The sequence below is a fragment of the Ostrea edulis genome, chromosome 1 (genome assembly GCF_947568905.1).
Source record: "Ostrea edulis chromosome 1, xbOstEdul1.1, whole genome shotgun sequence".
Classification (NCBI taxonomy): Eukaryota; Metazoa; Mollusca; class Bivalvia; order Ostreida; family Ostreidae; genus Ostrea; species Ostrea edulis.
In genome coordinates, this window is record NC_079164.1 from 4,227,560 (window position 1) to 4,242,191 (window position 14,632).

The following is a 14,632-nucleotide window of genomic DNA, read 5'->3' on the forward strand; positions in this document are numbered from 1 at the left end:
GGTATGTGGTGTTAATGGAAATGTGAGTGATAGTATGGTGGTGATATATGCAAACTAAAAACGGTAGATCAATCTGTCATGCTAAGAAATGCAAAACTATATAGGTAGTGTTGTGAGTAATGTTAAAGAAGATGTAAGTGATGGCATCTGGTGTGGCAGTAGTGGTGTACAGGTGGTGGTATGGGGTGTATAGGTGGTGTTTGAGTGGTGTATGGGTGGTGATATGTGGTGTTAATGGAAATGTGAGTGGTAGTATGGTGGTGTTAATGGAAATGTACGTGGTAGTATGATGGTAATACATGCAAACTAACAACGGTATATCTATCTCTTTCGTTGATATTGATATGTAAAACTATCAATTCTCAGACCTGTATAGGTAGTGATGTGAGTAATGTTAAAGAAGATGTAAGTGATGACATCTGATGTGTCAGTAGTGGTGTACAAGTGGTGTATGAGTGGTGTTAATGGAAATGTGAGTGGTAGTATGGTGGTATTAATGGAAATGTGCGTGGTAGTATGATGGTGATACAATGTACATGCAAACTAATAACGGTAGATCTACCTCTTTCGTTGATATTGATATGTAAAACTATCAATTCTCTGACCTGTATAGGTAGTGGTGTGATTGGTGTAAAAACAAAAACAAAAAACCGGTGTTAAAACACATGTGTTAGCATCCGATGTGCCATTAGCTGTGTGTAAATGGTGTTTATGGAAATGTGAATGGTGGTACGTGGTGTATAAATGGTGGTATGTGGTGTTAATGAAAATAAGGGTTGTGGTATGTGGTGTTAACGAACGTGTAGGTAGAGTGTGTGCGATGTTAACGAAAGTATGAATGGTAGTAGTTGGCTGGTTATTTCACAATTTTCACCCTTATTATACACCACTTGTGGATGAAGTACTATGATTAATGGTTATTACCCCCTAGTAGCGAGGGCTCTTTAGCGTGCAAACGCCTACCGCCAAAGGGCCTTCCGAAAGACCCGTAAATGCAGTGCATTTGGAGGGCCAATCACTACCAATGTTTACGTCTTAGGTTGGCGATGGCATGAGGAGGATTCGAATTCATGAGCTTCCGGTTAGGAAGCAAACGCTCTACCATTGAGCAATGCGACCGGTAATTGCGTGGTGGTGGTGGTGGTGGTGGAAGTATATAAAGAACCTAAAAGCCAGGAATTATTCGTTTACTTGCATGACAATCTGAGCAGTGTTTATATACTTCCACCTGAAGTGTGTCACAGTCTGTATAATGGAATGATAACGTGTTGTAAAGTTCTAACGAGATACAAATGGAGTTTATCATTTTGGTTCGTGGATTTATCAGAATAAAGAGAATCTTATATTTTCGGTAAGTGCACATCCCCGATACCTGCTGAGTAGACGTCCGTATTTGACACGTTTGTTTTTTTTTTTTGTTTTTGGCGAATATGCCATGTGCATTACATATTATGCATATGCACTGGTCGAGTTCACCTAGAAAAATCACTCAGGTGTGACAATCACATTTGGGGTATACACGGGTAGAGTAAATTAGGCTACCTGAGAGAAATATGGCGGATAAGATGAGAAAGGTATACGTATTTATTAGTTCATGTCAACAGAATTAGAGAGTGGCGTAAAGACACGGCCCCTTGGACATACCAGAGGTGGTATCATGTGTCTAAGATGAGCAAGCATTCCCTGTTGACCCGTTACACCCATCTTCGGCCCTGTAATTTTGATCAGGTAAACAGAGTAATTTGTATTTAAAACCAAATAGCAATTTTAGACAAAGGACTAATACGGAAGTTCCGAGTTCCCCAAGAGTTATTTCCCTTTGTCGAACTCTTCCGTAAATTATGACGTAAAATATGATGACAGTGGGTACATTTGCTAATTACTATCGTTGTATTATTTCTTAAAAGATGTTATCCAGAGTTTCTGAGACCATCCTATCTCAGGGAAAAGGCAACTTTAGTGAGTTTATGAGTATTGGATAACAAAATGGCTCAAACAAATATTGTTAATTGCCATCTTTCTTTGATAAAAGCGTCACTCATGTAGAAGAGGAAACGAATAATGATTTAATAGCCAATTTGATGATCTTATTCAAACAAATTATGCTTGATATGGCCAGAATATGCATACCAGTGATTGATATAAACAAAAGTTACGCTTTTATTACATTAATCGTACGTAATCGTTATGTACAATGCCAGTCTACGATATAATGTATACATTGTGTACCCACCATACGTCATCAAATGCGAAAGAGTTCGCCAAAGGGAAATAACTTTTGGGTAACTCGGAACTTGCGTATTGGTATGAAGCATCTCACTTACTGACCTATGTATGGCTAAGGCTGGTAATGCCTTCCCGGATGCGGATGTTTTGTTCTTAAAAGTTTACCAGAATAACCTTTTACTTTATGAAGGAACAATTATCTCCCGTCTTGAATGTCTTAAAGCTGACATGAATTCTGAAATATATACACATTTGTCATCTTACCCACCATCTTTCGTTCAGATAGCCTATTTTATTCTACCCGTATTTACCCAAATGTGATTGTCACACCTGAGTGATTTTGTAGTTAGACTCGACGAGCAGCAATCGCAATTCAACAAACTGGGCGACACTGACACAGGAGGAGAATACCCTGCAGCATTCCAAAAAAAAAAAAAAAAAAAAATCACGAAAAAGCAGAACTCGTTTGTTAAATACTTGTAGATCAGAATAGTAGTAGTTCAGTTCCCTTGCAAAGCCGGAAAGTTTAATAAAATTCAGATCAAGCGTTGTTTCTCCTTTGTGTCAACACATCGTTGATGGTCACATGGCTAAAATAAGCAACACTGATTTGTTCCAGACCGAATCTTAGAATAATTTAGAAGTAGTACTTAGAGAACAACATATATAATTGTCGCTGTAAAATAAATTACATGTAGCCATATAGGAATAATTGATCGAAGGAAAATGTATTGTTTCTGTAAAATGAGTAACATACAATTGTACAGAAAACAATCCACAGAAAATATGTCCCTCTAAGTAAAAGAAATCCTATAATATATCATATACTTTGTAACACAAAGGTTACTATTTGTATATAATACGTACATTTACATCTAATATAGGGAAATCTTTAAAACATTTCTTCTCAAAGACAATAGTCAGAAAAGTTCAATCTTACATGAAAGCTTCCTGACTTAGTGCAGATTCAGTTTGTTAGTGGAAACGCGCATCTGGTGCATCAAAATTGGTACCGTATAAGTTTTACATTAAATAGATAGGGATTATGAGATTGATCACTGTTCCTTGCATTAACCGGAACTAGTTATGAATTGTAGTTGTCTTATATTAACCGGAACTCGAAATGAATTGTAGATTCCTTACATTAAACGGAACTAGCAATGCTTTGTAATTTCCTTACATTCGCTGGAACTAGAAATTATTTGAAGTTTCTTTACATACCTTTGCGAATCTTGTTTAGTGCACAACACTATGAAAGGTGAAGATAACGAACAGTGATCAATCTCATAACTCCTACAAGCAATACAAAATAGAGAGTTGGGCAAACACGGACCCCTGGACACACCGGAGGTGGGGTCAGGTGCCTAGGAGAAGTAAGCGTTTGAAATATCAAGGAAATTATTTGACCTCACATTGAAAGCAGCGGGTTAAGTCGAATACTATTTGACCTTTGTCTATGTCACGACAAACGACCTTTTTTTAAACCAAAATGCTTGATTATAAATTGAGAAAAAAAATTAAAAACATTCTATGCATGTTTGAATTATTGAACTGCATTTTTCACAAGGTATATATGAAAACCCTAGGGTAAATTCACAGTGGAAAACTGGCAGAAGAGTTAATTTCCAAATGAAAAAAAAAAAAAAACTTGATACATTTCCTTTATTAAAAATGTAGACTTCTCGTCACAACATTTCATTAAATCTAGATAATGATGACTATCAAAATTTTAGGAAGCAATCAACAGTTGTGATCGAGAAGAGAGAAGGAGAAAATTTCAAGTGTGAGATTGTATTTGATGAGACTGATATGACAATGGTACCAGAGCCAACTGTCAAACAGCACTCCAGCCAGCAACATTTTCCTCTTGTATTTTTTGACTTGGAATCAACAGGATTAAGTTTGTTACTTTTTACTACCTGCCCAATATCTAAATTGATTGTTCAGTTGAGAAAAGAAGTTCTTAAATGAATACATGTATTATATTTTGGTGTTAATTCATTTTCCAGCTAGAGATTCTCATATTACACAGCTGTCGTGTGTGGTGAAGAAAAATGTTCCACCTATACCTTTCCAAAAATACCTATCACAGTAAAAGCCTCAGAAATCACAGGAATCGAAATTGTCAATGGAAATATGTTTAACAAAAATATAGAAGTCAAGCCTTTCAGCAGGAATGGATGCTCTGCTTAATTTTGTTTCAAAATTTTAAACTAAAGTAATTCTGCATTTACAATGGCAGTGTATGAATGTCAACAATATACAGAATGTTTATTGTATACTATACCCAATTTAACATTTTCTGTTTATGAGAGAGAGAGAGAGAGAGAGAGAGAGAGTTGCAAGAATTGGAAAGTAACTGCAAAAATCATGTGCAAATTGCATCAGTATTGATGTGAACGGTGGTGAATTTGTTCTCTGAATTTTGATACATTTAATGTACCAAATGAAATTATCCTAATAAATTTCCATTTCCATTTCAAATGAAAATGATTAAATTTCCACACAATGTGGGTTTTTTTTTATTCATTAGAATACATCAAAGTAAGTTATAATTAAAAATAAGTTTAAAAAGAACTGTATTTTAGTTTTAAGAAAAAATGATGGAGAAAATTGGAATTAGACTGCTTGAAAACTCTAGTTCACTAGTTCACTAGTATGTGATTGTTGCTTTAAGAAAGATTTCAAAGCATCATAGCAAATTATAACTAATATTTTGCTTATAACACTAATAAATTTTGATATTGTAAATATAGTCGCTTTAAATGAATGTAAAATTTGAATTTGAAAAAAAATCTCATTATTTTAAGTAAAATTACTTTCTTAAGTGGGTGATGACCTGCATTTTTTTCTTTGCAGAATAAACTATATTGCATACCTCGTATTGTGCAGATGAGTTGTTCTAGATATCTTTTCTTTGCATCAACAGTGACATACGTCACAAATCGAATGGCACCAGGGATATCGCCGACATCTGTATCTACCAACACTGGAATCAATCTAATTTTCTTATCTCTTAAAAACGCATCTAAAATGCTCAGAAGTTGCAAAGTAAATGTTTTGTCATAAAGGGTTTCTTTGGTCATGATTGCAATCGTCCAGTAACACTGGTCTACGGCGCATTCCATGGTATCAAACTGCCTATGCCCGATCTGTCCATCCTCATAAAACTTTACACCTTCTTCTTCGAGGCGCTTTACAATATCATCTCTTGTTGTCTTGCTTGCGCCAGACGGATGGTAAAACAAAAACACTTCTTTCTCATAATGAGCAGGTTCTTTTGAGCTTAGTCTGTCCAATGGTCTCTCTATCTGATTTGCATAAAACAAACATAAAATCAATATAAATTCATATAATTTACTTGTAAATCAACATGATTTTTATGACAAACTTAAACAATATTACACTAAACAAGATCACGTTAATATCATGGATGACCCGTGGCACTCTAAAGAACCCTCACTGCTTAATGGCCATGGGCGGTGAGCATACGCCTAAATTTGAAGCCCTTCACCGGCCGTGGTGACGTCTCAATATGAGTGAAAAATTCTCGAGCGAGACGTTAAGTAAGATACAATCAAAGTATTCCTTGTGACAAGACCTTTCCGTAGGTACATGTACCAACATTTTTAACCCATCACCTTGGAGTTTGACCTACCTTTTAAAACCTTTAACCTTGCTAATAATTTTTGATCAGTTGACCTTGGAGTTTGACCTTCTTTTAAGAATTTGACATTGGACTAACTTGTAAATATTAAGAACTTTCATATTGCACATGAGCATTTCCTGTGACAAGATCTCTCTACTGGTACCAAGGTATTTGAACTTGTGACCTTGGCCATTATCGGGGGCATTTGTGTTCCATTGATTGATTATTGTTTAACGTCCCTCTCAAGAATATTTCCCTCATATGGAGATGTCACCACTGCCGGTGAAGGGCTGCAAAATTTAGGCCTATGGTCGGCGCTTATGGTCATTGAGCAGGGAGGGACAGCTAAAACCGAGGTCCCGTGTCACAGCAGGTGTGGCACGATAAAGATCCCTCCCTGCTCAATGACCATTAGCGCCGACCATAGGCCTAAATTTTGCAGCCCTTCACCGGCAGTGGTGACATCTCCATATGAGGGAAATATTCTTGAGAGGGACGTTAAACAATAATCAATCAATGGAACACAAATGCCCCCGATAATGGCCAAGGTCACAAGTTCAAATACCTTGGTACCAGTAGAGAGATCTTGTCACAGGAAATGCTCATGTGCAATATGAAAGTTCTTAATATTTACAAGTTAGTCCAATGTCAAATTCTTAAAAGAAGGTCAAACTCCAAGGTCAACTGATCAAAAATTATTAGCAAGGTTAAAGGTTTTAAAAGGTAGGTCAAACTCCAAGGTGATGGGTTAAAAATGTTGGTACATGTACCTACGGAAAGGTCTTGTCACAAGGAATACTTTGATTGTATCTTACTTAACGTCTCGCTCGAGAATTTTTCACTCATATTGAGACGTCACCACGGCCGGTGAAGGGCTTCAAATTTAGGCGTATGCTCACCGCCCATGGCCATTAAGCAGTGAGGGTTCTTTAGAGTGCCACGGGTCATCCATGATATTAACGTGATCTTGTTTAGTGTAATATTGTTTAAGTTTGTCATAAAAATCATGTTGATTTACAAGTAAATTATATGAATTTATATTGATTTTATGCTTGTTTTATGCAAATCAGATAGAGAGACCATTGGACAGACTAAGCTCAAAAGAACCTGCTCATTATGAGAAAGAAGTGTTTTTGTTTTACCATCCGTCTGGCGCAAGCAAGACAACAAGAGATGATATTGTAAAGCGCCTCGAAGAAGAAGGTGTAAAGTTTTATGAGGATGGACAGATCGGGCATAGGCAGTTTGATACCATGGAATGCGCCGTAGACCAGTGTTACTGGACGATTGCAATCATGACCAAAGAAACCCTTTATGACAAAACATTTACTTTGCAACTTCTGAGCATTTTAGATGCGTTTTTAAGAGATAAGAAAATTAGATTGATTCCAGTGTTGGTAGATACAGATGTCGGCGATATCCCTGGTGCCATTCGATTTGTGACGTATGTCACTGTTGATGCAAAGAAAAGATATCTAGAACAACTCATCTGCACAATACGAGGTATGCAATATAGTTTATTCTGCAAAGAAAAAAATGCAGGTCATCACCCACTTAAGAAAGTAATTTTACTTAAAATAATGAGATTTTTTTTCAAATTCAAATTTTACATTCATTTAAAGCGACTATATTTACAATATCAAAATTTATTAGTGTTATAAGCAAAATATTAGTTATAATTTGCTATGATGCTTTGAAATCTTTCTTAAAGCAACAATCACATACTAGTGAACTAGTGAACTAGAGTTTTCAAGCAGTCTAATTCCAATTTTCTCCATCATTTTTTCTTAAAACTAAAATACAGTTCTTTTTAAACTTATTTTTAATTATAACTTACTTTGATGTATTCTAATGAATAAAAAAAACCCACATTGTGTGGAAATTTAATCATTTTCATTTGAAATGGAAATGGAAATTTATTAGGATAATTTCATTTGGTACATTAAATGTATCAAAATTCAGAGAACAAATTCACCACCGTTCACATCAATACTGATGCAATTTGCACATGATTTTTGCAGTTACTTTCCAATTCTTGCAACTCTCTCTCTCTCTCTCTCTCTCTCATAAACAGAAAATGTTAAATTGGGTATAGTATACAATAAACATTCTGTATATTGTTGACATTCATACACTGCCATTGTAAATGCAGAATTACTTTAGTTTAAAATTTTGAAACAAAATTAAGCAGAGCATCCATTCCTGCTGAAAGGCTTGACTTCTATATTTTTGTTAAACATATTTCCATTGACAATTTCGATTCCTGTGATTTCTGAGGCTTTTACTGTGATAGGTATTTTTGGAAAGGTATAGGTGGAACATTTTTCTTCACCACACACGACAGCTGTGTAATATGAGAATCTCTAGCTGGAAAATGAATTAACACCAAAATATAATACATGTATTCATTTAAGAACTTCTTTTCTCAACTGAACAATCAATTTAGATATTGGGCAGGTAGTAAAAAGTAACAAACTTAATCCTGTTGATTCCAAGTCAAAAAATACAAGAGGAAAATGTTGCTGGCTGGAGTGCTGTTTGACAGTTGGCTCTGGTACCATTGTCATATCAGTCTCATCAAATACAATCTCACACTTGAAATTTTCTCCTTCTCTCTTCTCGATCACAACTGTTGATTGCTTCCTAAAATTTTGATAGTCATCATTATCTAGATTTAATGAAATGTTGTGACGAGAAGTCTACATTTTTAATAAAGGAAATGTATCAAGTTTTTTTTTTTTTTCATTTGGAAATTAACTCTTCTGCCAGTTTTCCACTGTGAATTTACCCTAGGGTTTTCATATATACCTTGTGAAAAATGCAGTTCAATAATTCAAACATGCATAGAATGTTTTTAATTTTTTTTCTCAATTTATAATCAAGCATTTTGGTTTAAAAAAAGGTCGTTTGTCGTGACATAGACAAAGGTCAAATAGTATTCGACTTAACCCGCTGCTTTCAATGTGAGGTCAAATAATTTCCTTGATATTTCAAACGCTTACTTCTCCTAGGCACCTGACCCCACCTCCGGTGTGTCCAGGGGTCCGTGTTTGCCCAACTCTCTATTTTGTATTGCTTGTAGGAGTTATGAGATTGATCACTGTTCGTTATCTTCACCTTTCATAGTGTTGTGCACTAAACAAGATTCGCAAAGGTATGTAAAGAAACTTCAAATAATTTCTAGTTCCAGCGAATGTAAGGAAATTACAAAGCATTGCTAGTTCCGTTTAATGTAAGGAATCTACAATTCATTTCGAGTTCCGGTTAATATAAGACAACTACAATTCATAACTAGTTCCGGTTAATGCAAGGAACAGTGATCAATCTCATAATCCCTATCTATTTAATGTAAAACTTATACGGTACCAATTTTGATGCACCAGATGCGCGTTTCCACTAACAAACTGAATCTGCACTAAGTCAGGAAGCTTTCATGTAAGATTGAACTTTTCTGACTATTGTCTTTGAGAAGAAATGTTTTAAAGATTTCCCTATATTAGATGTAAATGTACGTATTATATACAAATAGTAACCTTTGTGTTACAAAGTATATGATATATTATAGGATTTCTTTTACTTAGAGGGCCATATTTTCTGTGGATTGTTTTCTGTACAATTGTATGTTACTCATTTTACAGAAACAATACATTTTCCTTCGATCAATTATTCCTATATGGCTACATGTAATTTATTTTACAGCGACAATTATATATGTTGTTCTCTAAGTACTACTTCTAAATTATTCTAAGATTCGGTCTGGAACAAATCAGTGTTGCTTATTTTAGCCATGTGACCATCAACGATGTGTTGACACAAAGGAGAAACAACGCTTGATCTGAATTTTATTAAACTTTCCGGCTTTGCAAGGGAACTGAACTACTACTATTCTGATCTACAAGTATTTAACAAACGAGTTCTGCTTTTTCGTGATTTTTTTTTTTTTTTTTTTTTTTGGAATGCTGCAGGGTATTCTCCTCCTGTGTCAGTGTCGCCCAGTTTGTTGAATTGCGATTGCTGCTCGTCGAGTCTAACTACAAAATCACTCAGGTGTGACAATCACATTTGGGTAAATACGGGTAGAATAAAATAGGCTATCTGAACGAAAGATGGTGGGTAAGATGACAAATGTGTATATATTTCAGAATTCATGTCAGCTTTAAGACATTCAAGACGGGAGATAATTGTTCCTTCATAAAGTAAAAGGTTATTCTGGTAAACTTTTAAGAACAAAACATCCGCATCCGGGAAGGCATTACCAGCCTTAGCCATACATAGGTCAGTAAGTGAGATGCTTCATACCAATACGCAAGTTCCGAGTTACCCAAAAGTTATTTCCCTTTGGCGAACTCTTTCGCATTTGATGACGTATGGTGGGTACACAATGTATACATTATATCGTAGACTGGCATTGTACATAACGATTACGTACGATTAATGTAATAAAAGCGTAACTTTTGTTTATATCAATCACTGGTATGCATATTCTGGCCATATCAAGCATAATTTGTTTGAATAAGATCATCAAATTGGCTATTAAATCATTATTCGTTTCCTCTTCTACATGAGTGACGCTTTTATCAAAGAAAGATGGCAATTAACAATATTTGTTTGAGCCATTTTGTTATCCAATACTCATAAACTCACTAAAGTTGCCTTTTCCCTGAGATAGGATGGTCTCAGAAACTCTGGATAACATCTTTTAAGAAATAATACAACGATAGTAATTAGCAAATGTACCCACTGTCATCATATTTTACGTCATAATTTACGGAAGAGTTCGACAAAGGGAAATAACTCTTGGGGAACTCGGAACTTCCGTATTAGTCCTTTGTCTAAAATTGCTATTTGGTTTTAAATACAAATTACTCTGTTTACCTGATCAAAATTACAGGGCCGAAGATGGGTGTAACGGGTCAACAGGGAATGCTTGCTCATCTTAGACACATGATACCACCTCTGGTATGTCCAAGGGGCCGTGTCTTTACGCCACTCTCTAATTCTGTTGACATGAACTAATAAATACGTATACCTTTCTCATCTTATCCGCCATATTTCTCTCAGGTAGCCTAATTTACTCTACCCGTGTATACCCCAAATGTGATTGTCACACCTGAGTGATTTTTCTAGGTGAACTCGACCAGTGCATATGCATAATATGTAATGCACATGGCATATTCGCCAAAAACAAAAAAAAAAAAAAACGTGTCAAATACGGACGTCTACTCAGCAGGTATCGGAGATGTGCACTTACCGAAAATATAAGATTCTCTTTATTCTGATAAATCCACGAACCAAAATGATAAACTCCATTTGTATCTCGTTAGAACTTTACAACACGTTATCATTCCATTATACAGACTGTGACACACTTCAGGTGGAAGTATATAAACACTGCTCAGATTGTCATGCAAGTAAACGAATAATTCCTGGCTTTTAGGTTCTTTATATACTTCCACCACCACCACCACCACCACGCAATTACCGGTCGCATTGCTCAATGGTAGAGCGTTTGCTTCCTAACCGGAAGCTCATGAATTCGAATCCTCCTCATGCCATCGCCAACCTAAGACGTAAACATTGGTAGTGATTGGCCCTCCAAATGCACTGCATTTACGGGTCTTTCGGAAGGCCCTTTGGCGGTAGGCGTTTGCACGCTAAAGAGCCCTCGCTACTAGGGGGTAATAACCATTAATCATAGTACTTCATCCACAAGTGGTGTATAATAAGGGTGAAAATTGTGAAATAACCAGCCAACTACTACCATTCATACTTTCGTTAACATCGCACACACTCTACCTACACGTTCGTTAACACCACATACCACAACCCTTATTTTCATTAACACCACATACCACCATTTATACACCACGTACCACCATTCACATTTCCATAAACACCATTTACACACAGCTAATGGCACATCGGATGCTAACACATGTGTTTTAACACCGGTTTTTTGTTTTTGTTTTTACACCAATCACACCACTACCTATACAGGTCAGAGAATTGATAGTTTTACATATCAATATCAACGAAAGAGGTAGATCTACCGTTATTAGTTTGCATGTACATTGTATCACCATCATACTACCACGCACATTTCCATTAATACCACCATACTACCACTCACATTTCCATTAACACCACTCATACACCACTTGTACACCACTACTGACACATCAGATGTCATCACTTACATCTTCTTTAACATTACTCACATCACTACCTATACAGGTCTGAGAATTGATAGTTTTACATATCAATATCAACGAAAGAGATAGATATACCGTTGTTAGTTTGCATGTATTACCATCATACTACCACGTACATTTCCATTAACACCACCATACTACCACTCACATTTCCATTAACACCACATATCACCACCCATACACCACTCAAACACCACCTATACACCCCATACCACCACCTGTACACCACTACTGCCACACCAGATGCCATCACTTACATCTTCTTTAACATTACTCACAACACTACCTATATAGTTTTGCATTTCTTAGCATGACAGATTGATCTACCGTTTTTAGTTTGCATATATCACCACCATACTATCACTCACATTTCCATTAACACCACATACCACCACCTATACACCACATACCACCACCTATTCACCACTTACACACCACCTATACACCCCATACCACCAACTGTACACCACTACTGGCACACCAGATACCATCACTTACATCTTCTTTAACATAACTCACATCACTACCCATATAGGTCCAAAGTTATGCATTTCTTTGCATAACAATATTGATGAAAGAGATCGATCTACCGTTATTAGTTTGCGTGTGTCACCACCATACTAACACCCACATTTTATTAACACCACATACCACCACTTGTACACCACACACTACCACTTATACGGTAAATAACACCTACTCCCCACTATTGCCACACCAGTTCCCATGACTTAGGGTTTCTTTAACACTACTCACACTATCACCTATGTAGGTCCTTAATTTTGCATTTCTTTCCATAATATTAATTAGAGATTGATTTAGCGTTATTAGTTTGCATGTTTCACCACCATAACACCACTCAAATTTTCGTTAACATCATATACCACCAATTATGTACCACATACCACCCCTCACATTCTCATGAACACGACTACTGGCACCGCAGTTGCCACCACTCATATTTACTTTAACAAGGATCCGTGTTTACCCTACTCTCAATTGTGTAATCATTATAAGATTGTTCATTATCTTCACTTTTTCATGAACAATTATGAGACTTCCTATATTTAAAAAAAAAAGAAGATAATTGATATAGTAAAAACCCAGATCTATAGAGAGAGCAAGTGCTCCGATAAAAGGAAGTTTAAAATGCATCTAATGCAGGATACTCTTTTTCATTTTCAAGAGTATGTTAGACATAATCAGATGGGGAAAGGGGGGTTTCTTTAGGTGTCAGAAGTTTGGCCTAACCCTTCCTTTGGTAACAGGAATATAAATATATACACTTTATACACCACCATACACCGTATATCGTTACCCCTTTACACACTGCTCGCAATAATTATGTAAATTAGATTTCCTTACATAACGTAGTGATGATCGGGAGAAAATAGAGGGGCGATTTCAAGGTCACAATATGAATTATGACCTTCGCGCAAATATAAAAATGTTGAGCGATTTGATACGAAATTGAAATAATATATTATTTGACAAGAATTTTTTTTCACGTATACGGCTTATCACTTGATAACACCTGTCAATATAACGACAACATATAGACATGAATTGTAAGATGTACGTCGTGACGTACTTTTTCGTTGTGATCTCATAGGGTGCGAAGTGCACAGATAGTTGTTTTCATAACTATAAAACTGTTCTGCTATATCCATAATAGAGTTTAGGTCCAAAGTACTTCTAGAGTAAAAATGAATTATATTTAAATATTTAGCGTAAAACTATATGGGATCCGGGTTCGAATAAGTCCCCACTTCCCCTTGCTTGTCGTAAGAGGCGACTAAATGGGGCGGTCTTTCGGTTGAGATCGCAAAAACCGAGGTCCCGTGTCACAGCAGGTGTGGCACGATAGAGATCCCTCCCTGCTCAAAGGCCGTAAGCGCCGAGCATAGGCCTAAATTTTGAAGTCCTTCACGGGCAGTAATGACGTCTCCTTATGAGTGAAACATTCTCCAGTTCAACAATAAAAAATCAATCAATCACATAAGATTCAATACAAAATAAAGGCCTAATGCAGAAAGATCTGACTCAAACCACACAATTTAGTGAACATATGCATAAACTCTTTGCATGTTATATAGAACTACCGAATTGCTGAGCTCATTGTTTACAAAACAAAGTCAAAGCGATTTTCAGAAAATAGCCGCGTTTCCGAGAAATGAAAACGAAAGTGCTGTGTTTCTAGGGACTTTATAAATTGTTGATTTGATAAATGTGTGTTCATTTAATAAATGTGTAAACTTTCAACCACTGTTCTTCTTTAGTGGGAGCCCATTTCTGCTATTCCGTAAGTCGTTAGGTATTCGCTCAGACATGGTGATGAAAGTGAAAACGCGAATTGTGTATTGCGTTTATATACTTATTGTGACGTCATAGAAAAGCAGGTTTTTCTACAACGTCAATAACACTCTAAATTAATTAAATTGTTTATTTAATAAACATGTCAACTTAAAACCTTGTGTTATTCTTTAGATTTAATACACAGGAATACATAGAAATACACAGGAATACACAGGATTTCACAGGATTT

The 14,632-nt window shown here is 36.1% G+C and overlaps 3 protein-coding genes across 5 annotated transcripts in view; 1 reads left to right on the top strand and 2 right to left on the bottom strand.

Annotated features, from left to right (window-relative positions):
* The window catches only part of LOC125664393 (uncharacterized), a 161,732-nt gene that overhangs the window by 12,857 nt on the left and 134,243 nt on the right, over positions 1-14,632 (bottom strand). The window lies entirely within an intron of this gene.
* Positions 999-4,735, top strand: LOC130050832 (uncharacterized). Its single transcript, XM_056151614.1, has 3 exons — positions 999-1,351; positions 3,960-4,126; positions 4,236-4,735. The coding sequence occupies exons 1-3, from the start codon at positions 1,293-1,295 to the stop codon at positions 4,319-4,321; spliced, it is 312 nt and encodes a 103-aa protein (XP_056007589.1). The 5' UTR covers positions 999-1,292; the 3' UTR covers positions 4,322-4,735.
* LOC130050828 (uncharacterized) lies at positions 7,752-11,479 on the bottom strand. The gene is made up of 3 exons (XM_056151604.1): positions 11,127-11,479; positions 8,352-8,518; positions 7,752-8,242 (listed from the first exon to the last, which is right to left on the bottom strand). Exons 1-3 carry the CDS (start codon positions 11,183-11,185, stop codon positions 8,157-8,159), a joined length of 312 nt encoding a protein of 103 aa, XP_056007579.1. The 5' UTR covers positions 11,186-11,479; the 3' UTR covers positions 7,752-8,156.

What these genes read in the sequence shown, in the direction of transcription:
- LOC130050832 (XM_056151614.1), top strand. Translation starts at nt 1,293, where the DNA reads ATGGAGTTTATCATTTTGGTTCGTGGATTTATCAGAATAAAGAGAATC. An exon ending in AAGAGAATCTTATATTTTCG is followed by an intron (nt 1,352 to 3,959) that starts GTAAGTGCACAT and finishes TCAAAATTTTAG; the next exon opens with GAAGCAATCAACAGTTGTGA. An exon ending in CTTGGAATCAACAGGATTAA is followed by an intron (nt 4,127 to 4,235) that starts GTTTGTTACTTT and finishes TTCATTTTCCAG; the next exon opens with CTAGAGATTCTCATATTACA.
- LOC130050828 (XM_056151604.1), bottom strand. Translation starts at nt 11,185, where the DNA reads ATGGAGTTTATCATTTTGGTTCGTGGATTTATCAGAATAAAGAGAATC. An exon ending in AAGAGAATCTTATATTTTCG is followed by an intron (nt 8,519 to 11,126) that starts GTAAGTGCACAT and finishes TCAAAATTTTAG; the next exon opens with GAAGCAATCAACAGTTGTGA. An exon ending in CTTGGAATCAACAGGATTAA is followed by an intron (nt 8,243 to 8,351) that starts GTTTGTTACTTT and finishes TTCATTTTCCAG; the next exon opens with CTAGAGATTCTCATATTACA.